This window comes from Myotis daubentonii, chromosome 2 (genome assembly GCF_963259705.1).
Source record: "Myotis daubentonii chromosome 2, mMyoDau2.1, whole genome shotgun sequence".
NCBI lineage: Eukaryota > Metazoa > Chordata > Mammalia > Chiroptera > Vespertilionidae > Myotis > Myotis daubentonii.
In genome coordinates, this window is record NC_081841.1 from 122,996,638 (window position 1) to 123,011,949 (window position 15,312).

The window sequence follows — 15,312 nt, forward strand, 5'->3', positions numbered from 1 at the left end:
AGGCGGGCAACGTTGGAGTCCTCTGTCACTGAAGCAAGCAAGCCTCATGTTAGTTTCAAGCTGCCTGGCTGCCGGCCGTCATCTTGGCTGGCAGTTAATTTGCATATCTCGCTGATTAAACAATGAAAAGGGTAGCGGTCGTACGCCAATTACCATGTTTCTCTTTTATTAGATAGGATATGTATAGCCTATCTAATAAAAGAGTAATACGCAAATTAACCATCACTCCCTCACTCCATCTCTCTGTCACAAAGATGGAGGCGGCCATGGAGCTGGAGTGAGCAGGAGGCTTGGGTTGCCCTGGCAATGGAGGAAGCCAAGCTTCCAGCCTTCCCTGGCTACCCCTGAGCTCCGCTCAAGGCTACAAAGTTTCAATTATAGAAGATAAATAAATCCTAGATACCTGCTTCCAGCCCAGGGGAGTGGTCAGCCTGAAAATGGCCATAAGCCCCTCACCTAGGCTGGCAAGGCATCCCAGTGGGAACCCCCACCATGAAGGGTGTGTGGCCAGCCTGAAAACGGCCATAAGCCCCTCACCTAGGCTGGCCAGGCACCCCTGTGGGACTGCCCCCCCACGCTGAAGGGGCTGTGGCCAGCCTGAAAACAGCCCTCACCCCCTCACCCAGGGTGGTAACACTCCCATGGGGTGAGGGTCCCCACTGGGGGGCTTGACCAGCCTGAAAACGGCCCTCAGCCCCTCACCCAGGTTGGCCAGGCACCCCAGTGGGACCCCCACCCTGATCCAGGACACCCTTCAGGGCAAACCATCTGGCCTCCACCAATGCACCAGGCCTCTATCCTATATAATAAAAGGGTAATATGCAAATTGACCCTAACAGCAGAACAACTGGGAATGACTGGCCACTATGACACACACTGACCACCATGGGGCAGATGCTCAATGCAGGAGCTGCCCCCTGGTGGTCAGTGCTCTCCCACAGGGGGAGCTCTGCTCAGCCACAAGCCAGGCTGATGGCTGCCAGCACAGCAGTGGTGGCAGGAGCCTCTCCCACCTCCTCAGCAGTGCTAAGGATGTCCGACTGCAGCTTAGGCCTGCTCCCCGCTGGCAAGTGGACATACCCCGAGGGCTCCCAGGCTGCCAGAGGGATGTCTGACTGCCAGCTTAGGCCTGATCCCTGGGGAGGCAGGTCTAAGCCATCAGGTGGATATCCCCCAAGGGGACCCAGAGTGTGAGAGGGCACAGGCCGGGCTGAGGGACCCCCCCCCACCCGAGTGCAGAAATTTTTGTGCACCAGGCCTCTAGTATGTATAGATGTATAAATGGGTAGGCAAAAGTAGGTTTATAGTTGTTTGTAACTCAAAAGAATGTCATCATAACTGTAAACTTATGTTTGCCCTTCCCTGTATATAGCATGATGAACAGTCCAGAATTCCCAAGAGAAGAGCATCAATAGAAGGAGTGTAATGCTCTGAGATGCTGCTTAAGAAATGAGCATGATCTGAGAGGCTCTTCTCTCCTTTCAGGTTGGCAGTGAGCCATGGACCTCCCACTAAGAGTCTATGGTGACTCAAAATTAGCATGATGCTGTCATTGTCACTCAGTTGAATGATTTTGAAATGTCGTTTCTCCTCAGTACTTTGGTGTCTGTTTGTCATTTTCAGCTCTTCTCTTATTTTGCTTTCTCAGTGTCTGAAATTATTTCTCAGCTCAACTACAGAGATTAACCTGGGACACTCTCCCCAACCTATGTTGCAGTTTGCTCCCTCTTTCTGTCAGGCTTATTTCCTCACCACTCCAATCGTGTTCTATTTGGTTTAGACAACTCAAAAAATTTTTTTAAAGAAATTTATCTAGCAATTGGTCATCTGGTTCAGAAAGAAAGTAAAGTTATAGGTCAGTTTATTATAATCCATTATCAAATAACTGCAGTGCAGGACCATGCAGTTCACCTGGGATTGGTCACCCAGATACTGTAATTACTTCTCTATACACTCAAAAAAAATGCTTGTAGCAAAAAATAATTTTTAAGTAACATCCATTATTTAACAGTAATTAACAATAAGAAACTAGGTCAATAAATGGGAATAGTTAAATAAGTTGTGATAAATTTATATAGTGGAATTACTCTATGACTATTAAAATAGGGTGTTTTTGAAGATAAATGACAAAGGAAATTCACACAATAAAAATTAATAAAGATATATAATTTACAATATGATGTGACTCTAAATATGCACTTTTTAACATATGGTTTCTGTGGTTTTTTACAATGAATATATATTACTCTTCTAATCAGAAAAATACATACATAAAATAAACTATGATTCTCTAGTTTCCATTTTTAATAAGTACAATTTTTAAAAGATTAACTCAAAAGTTTACCTTTCAATGAAAAATATCATACCACCCCTAAAGATGATACATAATACAATACAATATTTCTTATCCATTGTATTACTGTGTCAGCAAAATTAGTTATGCCTGATATGATGTTGGTTTATCTTGCCTGGCACAATGTTGGTTCATCTATAAAATAAACATTAAGATCACCTACAACTCTAGTGTAATAGATTTTCCTGTCTGAAAATCAGCAAAACTTATTTAAAGGGCATTAGAGGATAAGACTTAACCCTTTCTGGAAATCAGTAGCATAGTTCAGTGTAAAAATTCAAAGCACAACTAATTCAAAGTTAGTCCCACAGAAGTAGCAGCAAAATAAATAAATAAAGTAGACTTCAGCAATCACAAAAGAAAAATTTCCAGTGTTATCAGACCAAATGCTTTTGAATCTATTAATACTTAAAACTCAACTCAGAGAAATTATGGCACATTTTAAATAGCAGAAAGTGAAGTCATTCTTCACAGGATGAATTATTATTTTGTTTTTATTCTCTCAAGAAAGGTCACCTCATTCATTTCAAGGTCTGTTCTAAAATGAAAGGGTTTATAATAAAATTAATGATAATGTTGCTCATAATACGTACTTTTTACTCCTTCCCTCCTCCTGGAGCTACTGCAGTATAATGTACTTCACAATCGATTTATGCTTCCTGAAGAGCCCAACATTTCATGAGTCATGTTTATTTTTCTGCAAGCATTCAGTAAAAGTCCCTTATGACACAAAGTCTTCAAGGACCCAGGGTTTAGAGAATGCCTTGAAAGTCACATAGAAATATAAAGTTCTGTAATTTGCTCTGGCAAGTATATCATTAACCAGATATGTAAATTAACAGCATTTGACAGAAACACTGCTTTTTAAATAACTGTTCCAGCCACAGGCGCTTTGTCATCTCTCCTATATGCTATCGTCTTCTTGACAGAGACCATTGGGCATATCATGGTAGTTGGAAGATGGTTACTTGGGACTTAATTTTGTATTCTAACACTTGCAATTATTACTTTAAGTAAACATTATATTTAGGAATGGGCACAGATAAAAATAGCCTAACTTGTCATTAAATTTCTATTAAATATTACAGAATGGATGTCATATCTCATGCTTTTGTTACACAGTGTATTGTAGAAATGATGTCTGTTTTTTTAATCACCCCTCAAAGAGAAACAAGTCCAGGCACTATTCACATTATTCAAGATTTTATAATCATCTATGCTTATTTGAAAACCTTTGTCACATGCCACAGAAAGGTTTTATAGAAATCAGTATATGAAATCTATAGCTTCACAACACTGACAAGTGCAAATGGTTAACAACTAACGTGTGTGCATAATTATTTCAAAATAATTGAATAGGAAAATGTTCAGGACTATTTGTAATTTCCTCTGCCTTTCTTAGAGTAGTGAAAAATAAGAGAAAGAGAAATAATTAAAGCAAAAAGTAGAAAAGCTATGAAAGCTAATAAAGTCTTTCGGGTATGAAAAAAGCTGCACTCGGTGCACACAGTGAATTCTTCTGGACAAAATCTCCCCAGAGTTTCAGCACCTGGGAAGCCATTGTTGTCAATAATTTTCCTATAATGTTGCATGGATGGTTTGGGTTCAAACTGATTGGCAGCATAACGATAGAGGCCAAACTTTGGAGCTGTGCGATCATTAAATGAAAACACAAAGTAGCCACAAAGGTTGATCCCATCCAATATGTAGGCTGGAAAAAAAAAAGGACAAGGAATAGTTAATAAAATATTTTGCACATAGCACTTTACTTTTACATGGCCTTGGTGCCTCAGGAGAAAATGTCAATACATTTATTAAAACTTCAGACTAAATTGTATTTAATCAGAAAAGTCTTCTTTTATAAAAAGACAAGTAGACAAATACCAAGACAAAGTATGAGCTACATTTAACATAGTAGGTTTTACATAATGAAACCTACTCTGAGGTACTTGAGTTAATCTTCACATACATGAAGCAGATCAGACTGCTGTGAGGCCATCTGAGGATGGAGGACAGGATGGTCCATGCTTTTATAGGCTCAGAGTAAGTTGTAAGCCACTTTTAGCTAAACTCCTTTATCTCTGGGGAAAATACTAACTCTTGGTGGGACTTTTTCAGTGTGGCAAGAAATGGACAGTGCTTCTCTCTGAAGGTGACTCTGTGAATTTGAGAATTTCTAACAGGCATCATGCCTTGAGTAACAAAACCTTCAAGAGACAGTTTTCAGGAGGCCTTACCTTTCAGAGCTTCATTTACATAATTCTGCATATAGTACACCCTCAATTTGTCTTGGCCTGCTTGCAGATCATCATCAATGCCATTGGAGATTATATACATGGGGAGGTCTCCATATTTCAACTTTAGCCAACTCAGGACCTTGCGTAAGCCCCAGGGCACTACTGCTACCTGACTGGGGGAGTTGAGCCATGTGATGTCTGTCATTTCTTGCACTTCCAGATAATCGTTATATTTTATTGGATCTTCTTTTTCCCAGTCTACAAGGATGGTGGTGTAATGGCTTACAGCCAAAAAGTCAAAGGAACCCTGTATGAGTTTTTTTTCATCTTCAGTGAAATAAGGTAGAAGGAAATTGTTTCTATGATTCAGCCAGTCCCTCATCACACGTGGATAATCCCCAGAACCAAAAATGGGCTCTGCCAGCCAGCCAATGTCAAATTCCAAAACTCTCTCTGCCACTTCTTTGTCCTTTGGGGAAAAAGGGCAGGCTGGTTCTATCCAGTCAGCCTGCAAGGCTATGGATATTTTTCCTTTCTGAGAGCGTCTAAACTTCTCATCATACAAGCGCCAAGCCAGGGCGTGGGCTTTCAGCAGGTTGTGCCCTGCACTGTAGGTCATGTTCCGCGTGTACGGCTCGTTCATGGTGATCCAAAACTTGACGTGGGAGCCAAGATCTTTAAAGCACAACCTAGCATACTCTGCAAAAGCCAGGGCCGTCTGGGGATTCTCCCAGGCGCCCTGCTTGGCCAGAGGCTCCGGCAGACCTTGGTGCGGAAACACAGGTCGCCACAGAGCCACAACGGGGGTTATGTTGGCATGCAGGAGTTCACTGGCAACACAGCGATAGTAGTGCAGGACCGTGCGGTTCACCTGGGATTGATCACCTAAAGGCAGGATCAGGGCCCAGTCCAGCGAGAAGTGGAAATGTGTCACACGCATTTCCTGGAGTAGGGCGATCTGGAGCCTGATGACAGTAAAGTCGACACAATAAGGTTTCCTCCTCTTGGTCACAAGGCCGTCCACCTTAATGAGCCCCTTACTGTGGTGGACATCCCACAAGTAAACGTTCGGGTCGGTAAACTGAGACAAAGTGGTGTCAACCTAGGAGGAGCAGAGGGAGCATAAGTCTATGACTTCAGCTGGACAGGCCTAGAAAAGTAATTCAATGCAATTCTTTCAAGGAAGCTAGCTAGCAAGATGAGCAAAAATAATAACCTTTCTAGCTGAAAATTGAAATGATTTTTCATAAATAGTGAGTTTCTGAAGAAAAAAATACCCTTTCTTTTTTACACATTTGTTTTACCTGTAGTTCTCCTTATTTAAACCCATAGTTTAATATTATTTAAAAATCTGAAATTTTTTACTTACTTCAGATAACAAACAGTAGTAGTGATTCTCACACATGTCTGATCTGTGTTAAGCAAGCAGAATATTTTTGTACATTTTTCTTTTAACATAAGAAATCACTATGGTGATGAGACTTACAAAAATGTTTAATAAAAAAGACAAAGCTTAAAACCTAAGTGAGTTAGAGTCAAAAAATTGAAATGACATTTAAAAATTATATTGTGCTTTTAAAAATCACATTCTACACAGATTTGCTCTCAGAAGAGGAGGTACTAAATAAGCTTAACTGTAGCCTTTTGTTAGCTTTGGAGTTAATGACAGAATTTAACAAATTCAATCTGACTGGTGGTAGAAAGCGACAAAGAATATGGACATAAGAAACAATACTGCCATTCATCCATAATGGAATATTTTAACATAGTTTAAAAATATTTCCTAATTGTTTTTCTATTATGATCATGACAATATGGTTCTCAACATCTAACATCAAAGCTTCCAAAATGAAAATAGGTATTCAGGACATTGAAAATTGTAAACTCATAATGAAAAAATCATCCCTCCATATGTAAACCATGAAGGGAATGCAAACTGAAAGTGCACCCCAAACCCACTGCCTACACCTGTTTTCTCTTGCAAATAGTCTCCTTAGAGAAGGTTACTTTGGTTTGACCCTCTATATAAAAGCAGGGGTCAGACAAACTCCAGTTTTGAACCTCTAGTAGAGATTTCCTTAAAGTTTTATGGGACTGTTGCAAATAAGCTGCTGTTTCACTGGAGGGGTCGGTGCTGTGTTCCTAAAGGAAAATAATATAAAACATGTCAGGGGGAAATTGCGTTTTCTGGAGGATTGTCCCGTGTAGATCACCCACACATGCATTTCCCCTAGTACTGTGGGAATGCTGTCAGAAGTATTTTTCCACTGTGCTGTACCCACCAATCATGTTTCCTTGGCTTTGCAAGAGATAATATTTGCATGCTCTTTTGAAGTGAAAGTGTTCATAGTTAGAAAGAATTTTTGGATTATTTTTGTAGAACTCTGAGTTGACTAAATTTGTATCTTTTCTACCATAATTGTTCCAAAACACCAGCTTTTATTCAGTTCATTTGAAAACAAAATAGAGACTAAAATATACATCTTGGGGGTAGAGGAATTTATTTCTTAAAAATACAGGATATTTATGGAGGCTGCTGGAGACCCAGGCAGTTGCTCTGTCAGAGATAGCAAGTGCACCGCTGTCTATAGATTCTTCTAAATTCTTCCCGACCACGCCAGGGCAGGTTCCTTCTTGAACCCTGCCCATTGTACTAACTGTTGGAACTTAGTCCAAGTTCCTCCTTTATCTTCTGTTCACTAGTTACAGGTGTTGGGTCCTAGTCCCTCTGCCTGGGGTTGAGTCTTCTTACACACTGGGTCTTAAACGGAGAAGCCATGAGAGGTTGTATGTATATAAGAATGAGTCTTTGCCGAAACCGGTTTGGCTCAGTGGATAGAGCGTCGGCCTGCGGACTGAAAGGTCCCAGGTTCGATTCCGGTCAAGGGCATGTACCTGGGTTGCGGGCATATCCCCAGTAGATGTGCAGGAGGCAGCTGATCGATGTTTCTCGCTCATCGATGTTTCTAACTCTCTATCTCTCTCCCTTCCTCTCTGTAAAAAAATCAATAAAATATATTTAAAAAAAAAGAATGAGTCTTTATTGCAGAAGCCAGTGGCCATATAGCCATTAACCAAAAGAGTTCTTTACAGCAGTCCTATACAGGCAGGCAGCCATACACCAGCTGGTGAACAGATACATCTTTCCCACAAAAGCAGCAATAGTCTCTGTACCCACAGCTATTTATCTGAGCAGCTGAATGCTACCTCTAAACCCACCACCTTACAATGTAGTGGTATCTGAGCTCTCCCTTAGAGCTATAGCCTTAGTAGCCACTCCAGCCTCTCTGGCTCAGTAGCTTCTCCTTTCTCCCCTGCCCAGCACACTGGCTGGTCTCTGTGGCTTCACATAGTACCTCTAAGCTTCTCTCTCAGCACACTGGCTGGTTAACTTAGTAGCTATATCTGAGCTCTCTATGAGTTCTTAGCTTTACATCAGAACAGTACCAGCTCTCAGCTCTGTCTGAGTTTTCAGCTCCATCTGAGCTCTCTAGCCTCCCCCCCTAACCCCACTCCCCAGCCTACTCTCTAGGAGACTAGCTGGTCAGTAATCTGTATATTACTCCAGAGACAAAGAAGGCTAGTTGCCAATAATGACATCATCATTTGGGTTATAGAAGGGCATGGAATACAGTGAGATCACTGTGGCCTTACAGCTGTGTTCAGAGTGGCCTTGGCCATTCGGCATACTATCAACAAGGCCTTTCACACTCTAAGTGGCCTTGGCTGTCTGAGGACTCTGGTGTGGTTCTCACATGGTCTTAAAGGGCTGGTGCATAAACTTACACAGTTCCACTCCTTCTGAGCTCCAATGCTTGGACAGCAGCGTGGGGGGATCCAGGGACATATGGGAAGGAACCAGATTGTCTGGCATCAGAGCAAGACCTTGTGGGGTGGCTTTCTCCCAGACAGGGGTGCTTACAACAATCATTGTTCCTATGCTGAGACCTCACCCATTATAGAGCTGACTGGCAGGCACCATAGCTAAGTCTCCATCAATCTGGCTCACACTATTCGCTCTGCCATGAGCAGTCCCTGAGACTGCCCCATACAATTTTCAGCCCCAACCAAACTTTTTGCAGTGGCTTTTCCATATGAATGACCTGTCCTAGCTCAGGCTTCCCTTAAATCTCTCAAACAAGAAGCAGCTGGCATCAGCAAGATCCAGCACAAGCAGCAGCCTACCTTGCTTCACAGCTTGGCCTTGCCTGAGCACGTCCAAGCCCAACACAAGTAACAGCCATCTTTAGATCCCTCTGTAGCTCCTGCCGAGTGGCCCCAGGTAGTAGCTGATTTTTCACCTCCCTGGAGGCCCCAAGGCCAGTGCACCCAGTGGGCAGCTTCAGAAAATACCAGATAATAACTCTACACATCCATAAGTGATACATTCAAGGGGCAGACTCAGTGAGCACCAAAGCCCCACTGAAGCAAGTCCTGCTCCATAAGGGTGTCTCCTACACAGCAACTCTTCCACTGTAGTTGCAACTGAACCTCAAAGCAAATTGGCCTGGATGTTAAATCCTCCGAGTGATGCCAACAGCAATCAAGGCTCAACTACAATAGGATAGTGCACACAGCTCACATAGGAGTGCACCTAGAGCTCCTCATGTGACTGGGGAGGCTGAGCCACTGGGCCCTACAGGACACCTACTACACAAGGCCACTCTACCAATTCCAGGAGATAAAGCAATTCTACCTAATACATAGAAACAAACATAGAGAAGCAGCCACAATGTGGAGACAAAGAAACATGTCACAAATGAAAGAACAGAAAAAATCTCCAGAAAAAACTAAAAGAACTAAACGAAATGGAAGCAAACAAACTACTAGATACAGAGTTCAAAACAATAGTCATAAGGTTGCTCAAGGATCTTAATGGGAGCTTCAAGGGACTTAGTGAGACTTTTAAGGATCTTACTGAAAATTCCAAAGACTTGAAAAAGGAACAAACAGAAAATAAGCATACACTAACTGAAATAAAGAATAATTTATAGGAATTCAACAGTAGAAGATTCCAAGAATAAAATCAACAATTTGGAATATGAGGAAACAAAAAACACCCAATCAGAACATCAAAAAGAAAAAATAATCCAAAAAAATATGAAGATAGTGTAAGGAACCTCTGGGACAACTTCAAGTGTACCAACATTCGCATTATGAGAGTGCCAGAAGGAAAAGAGAGAGAGCAAGACATTGAAAATCTATTTGTAGACATAATTACAGAAACCTTCCTCTATCTGGTGAAAGAAATAGACTTACAAGTCCAGGAAGCACAGAGAGTCCCAAACAAGAGGAACCCAAAGAGGCCCACACCAACACACATTATGATTTAAATGACAAAGAGAATATCTTAAAAGGAGCAAGAGAAAATCAGTTAGTTACCTACAAGGGAGTGCCCATAGGACTGATTTCTCAACAGAAACTTTGCAGGCCAGAAGGGAATGGCAAGAAATATTCAAAGTGATGAATAGCAAGCACCTATTACCAAGATTACTCTACCCAGCAAAGCTATCATTTAGAATTGAAGGTCAGATAAAGAGCTTCACAAACAAGAAAAAGCTAAAGGAGTTCATCACCACCAAACTAGTATTATATAAAATGTTGAAGGTTATTCTTTAAGAAGAGGAAGAGGAGCTGTAACCGGTTTGGCTCAGTGGATAGAGCGTCGGCCTGCGGACTGAAAGGTCTCAGGTTCGATTCTGGTCAAGGGCATGTATCTTGGTTGCAGGCACATCCCCAGTAGGGAGTGTGCAGGAGGCAGATGATCGATGTTTCTCTCTCATCGATGTTTCTGACTCTCTATCCCTCTCCCTTCCTCTCTGTAAAAAAAAAAAAATTAATAAAATATATTAAAAAAAGAAGAGGAAGAGGAAGAAGAAACTATGAACAATAAAATGGCAATAAATATCTATCAACAATTGAATCTAAAAATCAAAATAAATGAATAAAGCAAAATAAAATGATCAATAAAATAGAACCAGAGGCATGGAAACATGAAGCAGACTGATTAATCTCAGAGGAAATTGGGGTGGGTGGGAAAATATTAACCAAAGAACTTACATGCATATATGCATTGCCTATGGACAAAGACAATAGGGTGGTAAAAGCCTAGGGTGGGGTGGAAACCAAGTGGAGGAGGACAATAAGGATTTAAAAGGGAGTCATCTATATTACTCTCAACAATAAAGATAGATTTAAAATAAATAAATAAATAAATAAATAAATAAATAAATAAATAAAATACAGAACATTTAGAAACAATAAAATTTAGGCACAATTACATCTAATCTCCTTTAAATTAATTGACTTATCCTATATAATAAAAGCATAGTATGCAAATTGTCCCCTCCACCAGGAGTTCTTTTGGGAGTTCGACCAGGGTGTGGGGCTGGCTGGGGGAAGGGAGGGAGGCCCCAGGTGGCAGTGGTGGCAGGCGGCCAGGGGAAGGGAGAGAGTACCCAGCCAGCAGCTGCTAGGGCCCTACCAGTGCATGAATTTCATGCACTGGGCCACTAGTTTCTTAATAAAAAATGAAATAAAGCTGAATCAGAAGGAATAGGTATACAGTACGTATTTCATATGTTATGGAAGAAACTTTCTTCTAACATAACCACTGCTAAAGAAGCCGTATATTCCCAGAATGTGGCATGTTCCATACCTAATTCACTATGAGAATTAGTAGTTGTGAAAAATTTGGTCCAAACACAATGACAATCCATATGAATAAACCTAAGGTCAGATTTCAGACAGGTTGTGTGCTTAATGATTTTTTAAGTTTTTCAAGTAAAATGTATGCCTCATTAATATTAGGATTTTGAAATGCTAGACAGGAGGAAAAGATAAATTTCAATGGTTTAAAAGTCAATTCTCAGGACTTTAATATAATGTAGTAAAAGGATAGAGTAAATTAAAACATACTCCCACATTCCTCTGAACTGCCCTAACAAAATCCTCATTTTACTTTGTCAATTAAGAAGCCAGCTTGGGAATGGCACTACCAAAATAATGCATAGCTTATGGTGAAAAGCAAAAAAATAAAATAGCAATTGCAGCTTTTTTCTACTCAAGAGCTTTTGGAGTTCAAATTCACCATGGGGTTGAAAGTGACTTAATTTTTTGTTTGGCTGATTCTGCATAGGAGAGTACTGGGTAGCTCTGCTAGGCGAAGGAGTAGGGACCCTGAGCTAATGACCTGAGAAGAAAGGTCCATGGCTGATGATTGTCTGGCATTAGACCAAATTCCAAAACAAGTGCTTCTAGGAGTAGAAAAAGGGGTTCTCTCCTCATCTCCATTCCTCCTCACTGCCATGCTTGTTGCAGCTGATCAGATGTTTCTCTTCCCTTTTGAGGAAATAAGATATATTCTTAAGACTTTGTCACTCCTTACCAGTCCCCAAGGCAAACACAGCCCTTGGGTGGGGAATGAGCAGAATGAAAGGGCTCCCAATGTCTCTGAGCTCTCACTGTCTGCACAGAGATGCTGGTGGAGACGTCTCTCCACAAAGGACTGAACTGAGAATTACCTGCCCAGGCTCAGGCTACCATCCGAGATCTGAGAGGAGCATGAGCCCTCAATGACAAGGGATGCAGGGCCCAGTAGTGAGCTAGGCAAAGCAGGAGGTCAAGAGATGGAACAAGGGACAGGGACCATATCACCCAGCCCCATTATTGAAGGGGAGGAAGGAAAGAGTGTGAGTCTACCTTCCTCCCTTGTCCTTTTCCCTCTTTCCTTCTATCTCACTTTCACCACTCCTGCCCCTTAACATCTAACTTAAACTCCACAGTTTATCCCCCTTGCAGGAGGGGAATTAGAATAGGGAGGTTGCAAATATCAGTGGGCTGAGGTAGGAGAGAGGAAAGAGGCTGGAAAACACCCCGCTGAGTGGGGGGAGCTGAGAAGATTTGCTGTTTTGCTTCTGATATCCTTGCTAACCTATAAGGAAGGAATTTTATCTCTGAGACTGCCCCTAAAACTAATGGGAGGTCTGAAAAAGACATAAGAGTAATACAAACCAGGAAAAAAAAGTATTAAGTATAGGGTTGATATATTTTCTTAAAAATAAAAGATTATAATTTGATATTTACAAGAAAAGAGCAAACCATTTCAACTAGAAGGACTTTCCTCAGATCCAAACATTCTTCCAAATACTTTTGAACTGAAGGGTAATAGAATATGCTGCCCCAAAATATGCCCCTTTGGTGTATTGATTATTTTGAGCTGCAGACACTTGAAAAACATCAAATGCAGGGAGAGACTTCCTCAGCACTCTCTTTATCTGCCTGAAGATGGATCCTCCAACAGGAACTGAAGGTCAGAAATCCCCTCCCCAGAATTTCATCAACCAGGGAAGATTGACTCTTGTCACAGAAGAGACTAGAAGTCAACAACATACTCAGACAAACTTTGCCACAAACTATCATAGTTCTCATCTATTCTTATAAGGGCCCAGTTATGTTTTCTAAAAATCATTTACTCTCCCTTAAGAGACCCCTTTCCCTATTAACATGGTATTTAGGCCTGAATTCTAAGCCACCCCTGGAGTTATTCATTTTTCACTGAGTATCTCCCATGTAGTATATATGAGGTATACATGTTAATAAACTTCTGTTTGTTCTTCTCTTGTTAATCTGACTTTTATTATAGGGTTCTTAGCTAAGAACTCAGAAGAGTAGAGAAAAAGTTAATGTTCCTCCCCTACAGAACCAATGAATTGGCTAGAAGCATTCAACATGCTTAATCCCATTGCTGTGGATACTGAACTTTGTCTATTTTCATACTCTACTCTCTGCATATGTTATATTATTTGTGTATCTATCATTTTCACTCAAGACTCCTTTCAAGGCAGGGATCATATCTTACTCATCTCATTGTATGCTCCCCTCAAACATAGTAGCATATGTATATCTACTAAGCACCCAATTAGTGCTTACTATTCAATTAAACTCCAGAAAACAAATTTCTTTAAAATTGAAAGAAAAATTAAATCTTAATTTTTTAATTTAAGGAAGTAAATTAAAATATTTTAAAATTACAATAATATTGAAAACTAACTACATAACTCAATAAATATTGGTTTGCTATATGGAACTTACTTACCATCTCAATGACTATTGCTCAAAATGATTTTGAGCAAGAGTTTCCATTCTCTACATATTTCAGCAAGATTGTGGGATCCAAAGCTATATCCCAGTAGGGCTCTGCCTGCCTCATTTTTAGCAGCTTCACTGAGATATCAGATAATTTGGAGTTCGGTATTACATCTCATTTATGGAAGAACTCAACTGCTTTAAAAGGTTTGAAAATTGCTGTGTTAAAAAAGAGTATTTTATCTTATCAGATCTTAAATATTATACTTTTTTTATTTGTTCCCCTTTAGGGGCTGATTTAAAGTGTAAAGTGACGCTAGGAAGATTTTTGGAAAGAAGGATGCAGCATTCCAAAAAATACTCTTACCGAGTTGTGTTTGGTCCAAAGAACAATGTGCATGACAACCTAATAAGGAGGTTCTACTTACTAGTGATAGGGCTTGTGAGACTGTTCATTGGTTTTGTCAACTGACTTACCTGAATGTAGTTATCAACAATTCCCCAAGCAAAGTCACAGGGAAATGTGCCTTCTAGGGGTTGATTTTCAGGTAAAGGAGGGAAGCCGTTTTTCTCTATCAGCTGTTGGTAGAACAAAGCTGAAGACTTTGGCAACAACTTCTTATCCTGGCTCAAAAAGTCGACATAGAAGAGTCCACGCCTGATGCTGTAGCCTCTGTGCCACTCAAAGCCGTCCATGAGGGACCACGCTGTGTACCCAATGAGGTCCACCCCGTCCAGCCTGATGGCTGCAAAGGGAGGAGAGGACAAGAGATGTGAGGGTTTTACTAAGTAACAAATAAGTTATGTAGTGTGCTCATTGTTTGGTAGAGCAACGACCTACAAAAGAATCTAATCAAACCTATATAACTCTACACATAAATGTCTTCACAAATAGGCTTATCTCCAATAAATTTTTATTTGGATTTCTTTTATTTCCAGTGGGTGCTCTTTGGATGTTCCCCTTTCTATCCTAGGCACCTAACATTGTGCCTGATGCAATAAAATGAAGACAGTTTTTAAAAGCAGGAACTACTTACTATTTTCTCCAGAAAATGTTGATATTCTTATTTCTTTAAAAAGTGTTTCATTCAGGCCCTAGCCAGTTTGGCTCAGTGGATAGAGTGTCAGCCTGCAGACTGAAGGGTCCCAGGTTTGATTCCAATCTAGGGCACATGCCCAGGTTGCAGGCTTGATCCCTAAGAGGGGGTGTGCAGAGGCAGCTGATCAATGATTCTCTCTCATCATTGATGTTTCTATCTCTCTCTCCTTCTCCCTTCCTCTCTGAAATCAATTAAAAATTTTTTTTTAAGTGTTTCACTCAGTACAAGCAATAAGAACGCAAAAACATTTAAAGGGAGCTAGATACTCTGGGATTTACTAAATCCTTAATGTAATATAAAAATCTATAGTAGTAACTCTGAAAGTCAAGTAATTTTACACATTATAACCCAGTTTTTGATTTTCAAAGTGGGTTTAAAAATTATATAACTTTCTTAAGGCCCCAAATGAGAAAGGCGTTACATAAATGTATTCTTATTATTGCCAAAATGAATTTCTATATTATGATTAAAAACTATAAATTCACATAGTTTATTACAGATCATCTTAAAGATTGTTTTACCAGTGGATTTTGGC

The 15,312-nt window shown here is 40.5% G+C and overlaps 1 protein-coding gene across 1 annotated transcript in view; it reads right to left on the minus strand.

Moving 5' to 3' along the window:
• Window positions 1-2,145: 2,145 nt before the first annotated feature.
• Window positions 2,146-15,312, minus strand: part of KL (klotho) — a 53,169-nt gene continuing 40,002 nt past the window's right edge. The window contains exons 3-5 of the mRNA XM_059684432.1: window positions 14,155-14,423; window positions 4,591-5,692; window positions 2,146-4,064 (exon numbers count right to left, since the gene is read on the minus strand). Coding sequence (XP_059540415.1) covers window positions 3,727-4,064; window positions 4,591-5,692; window positions 14,155-14,423 — 1,709 coding nt within the window. The 3' untranslated portion in view covers window positions 2,146-3,726. The remainder of the gene's footprint in view (window positions 4,065-4,590; window positions 5,693-14,154; window positions 14,424-15,312) is intronic.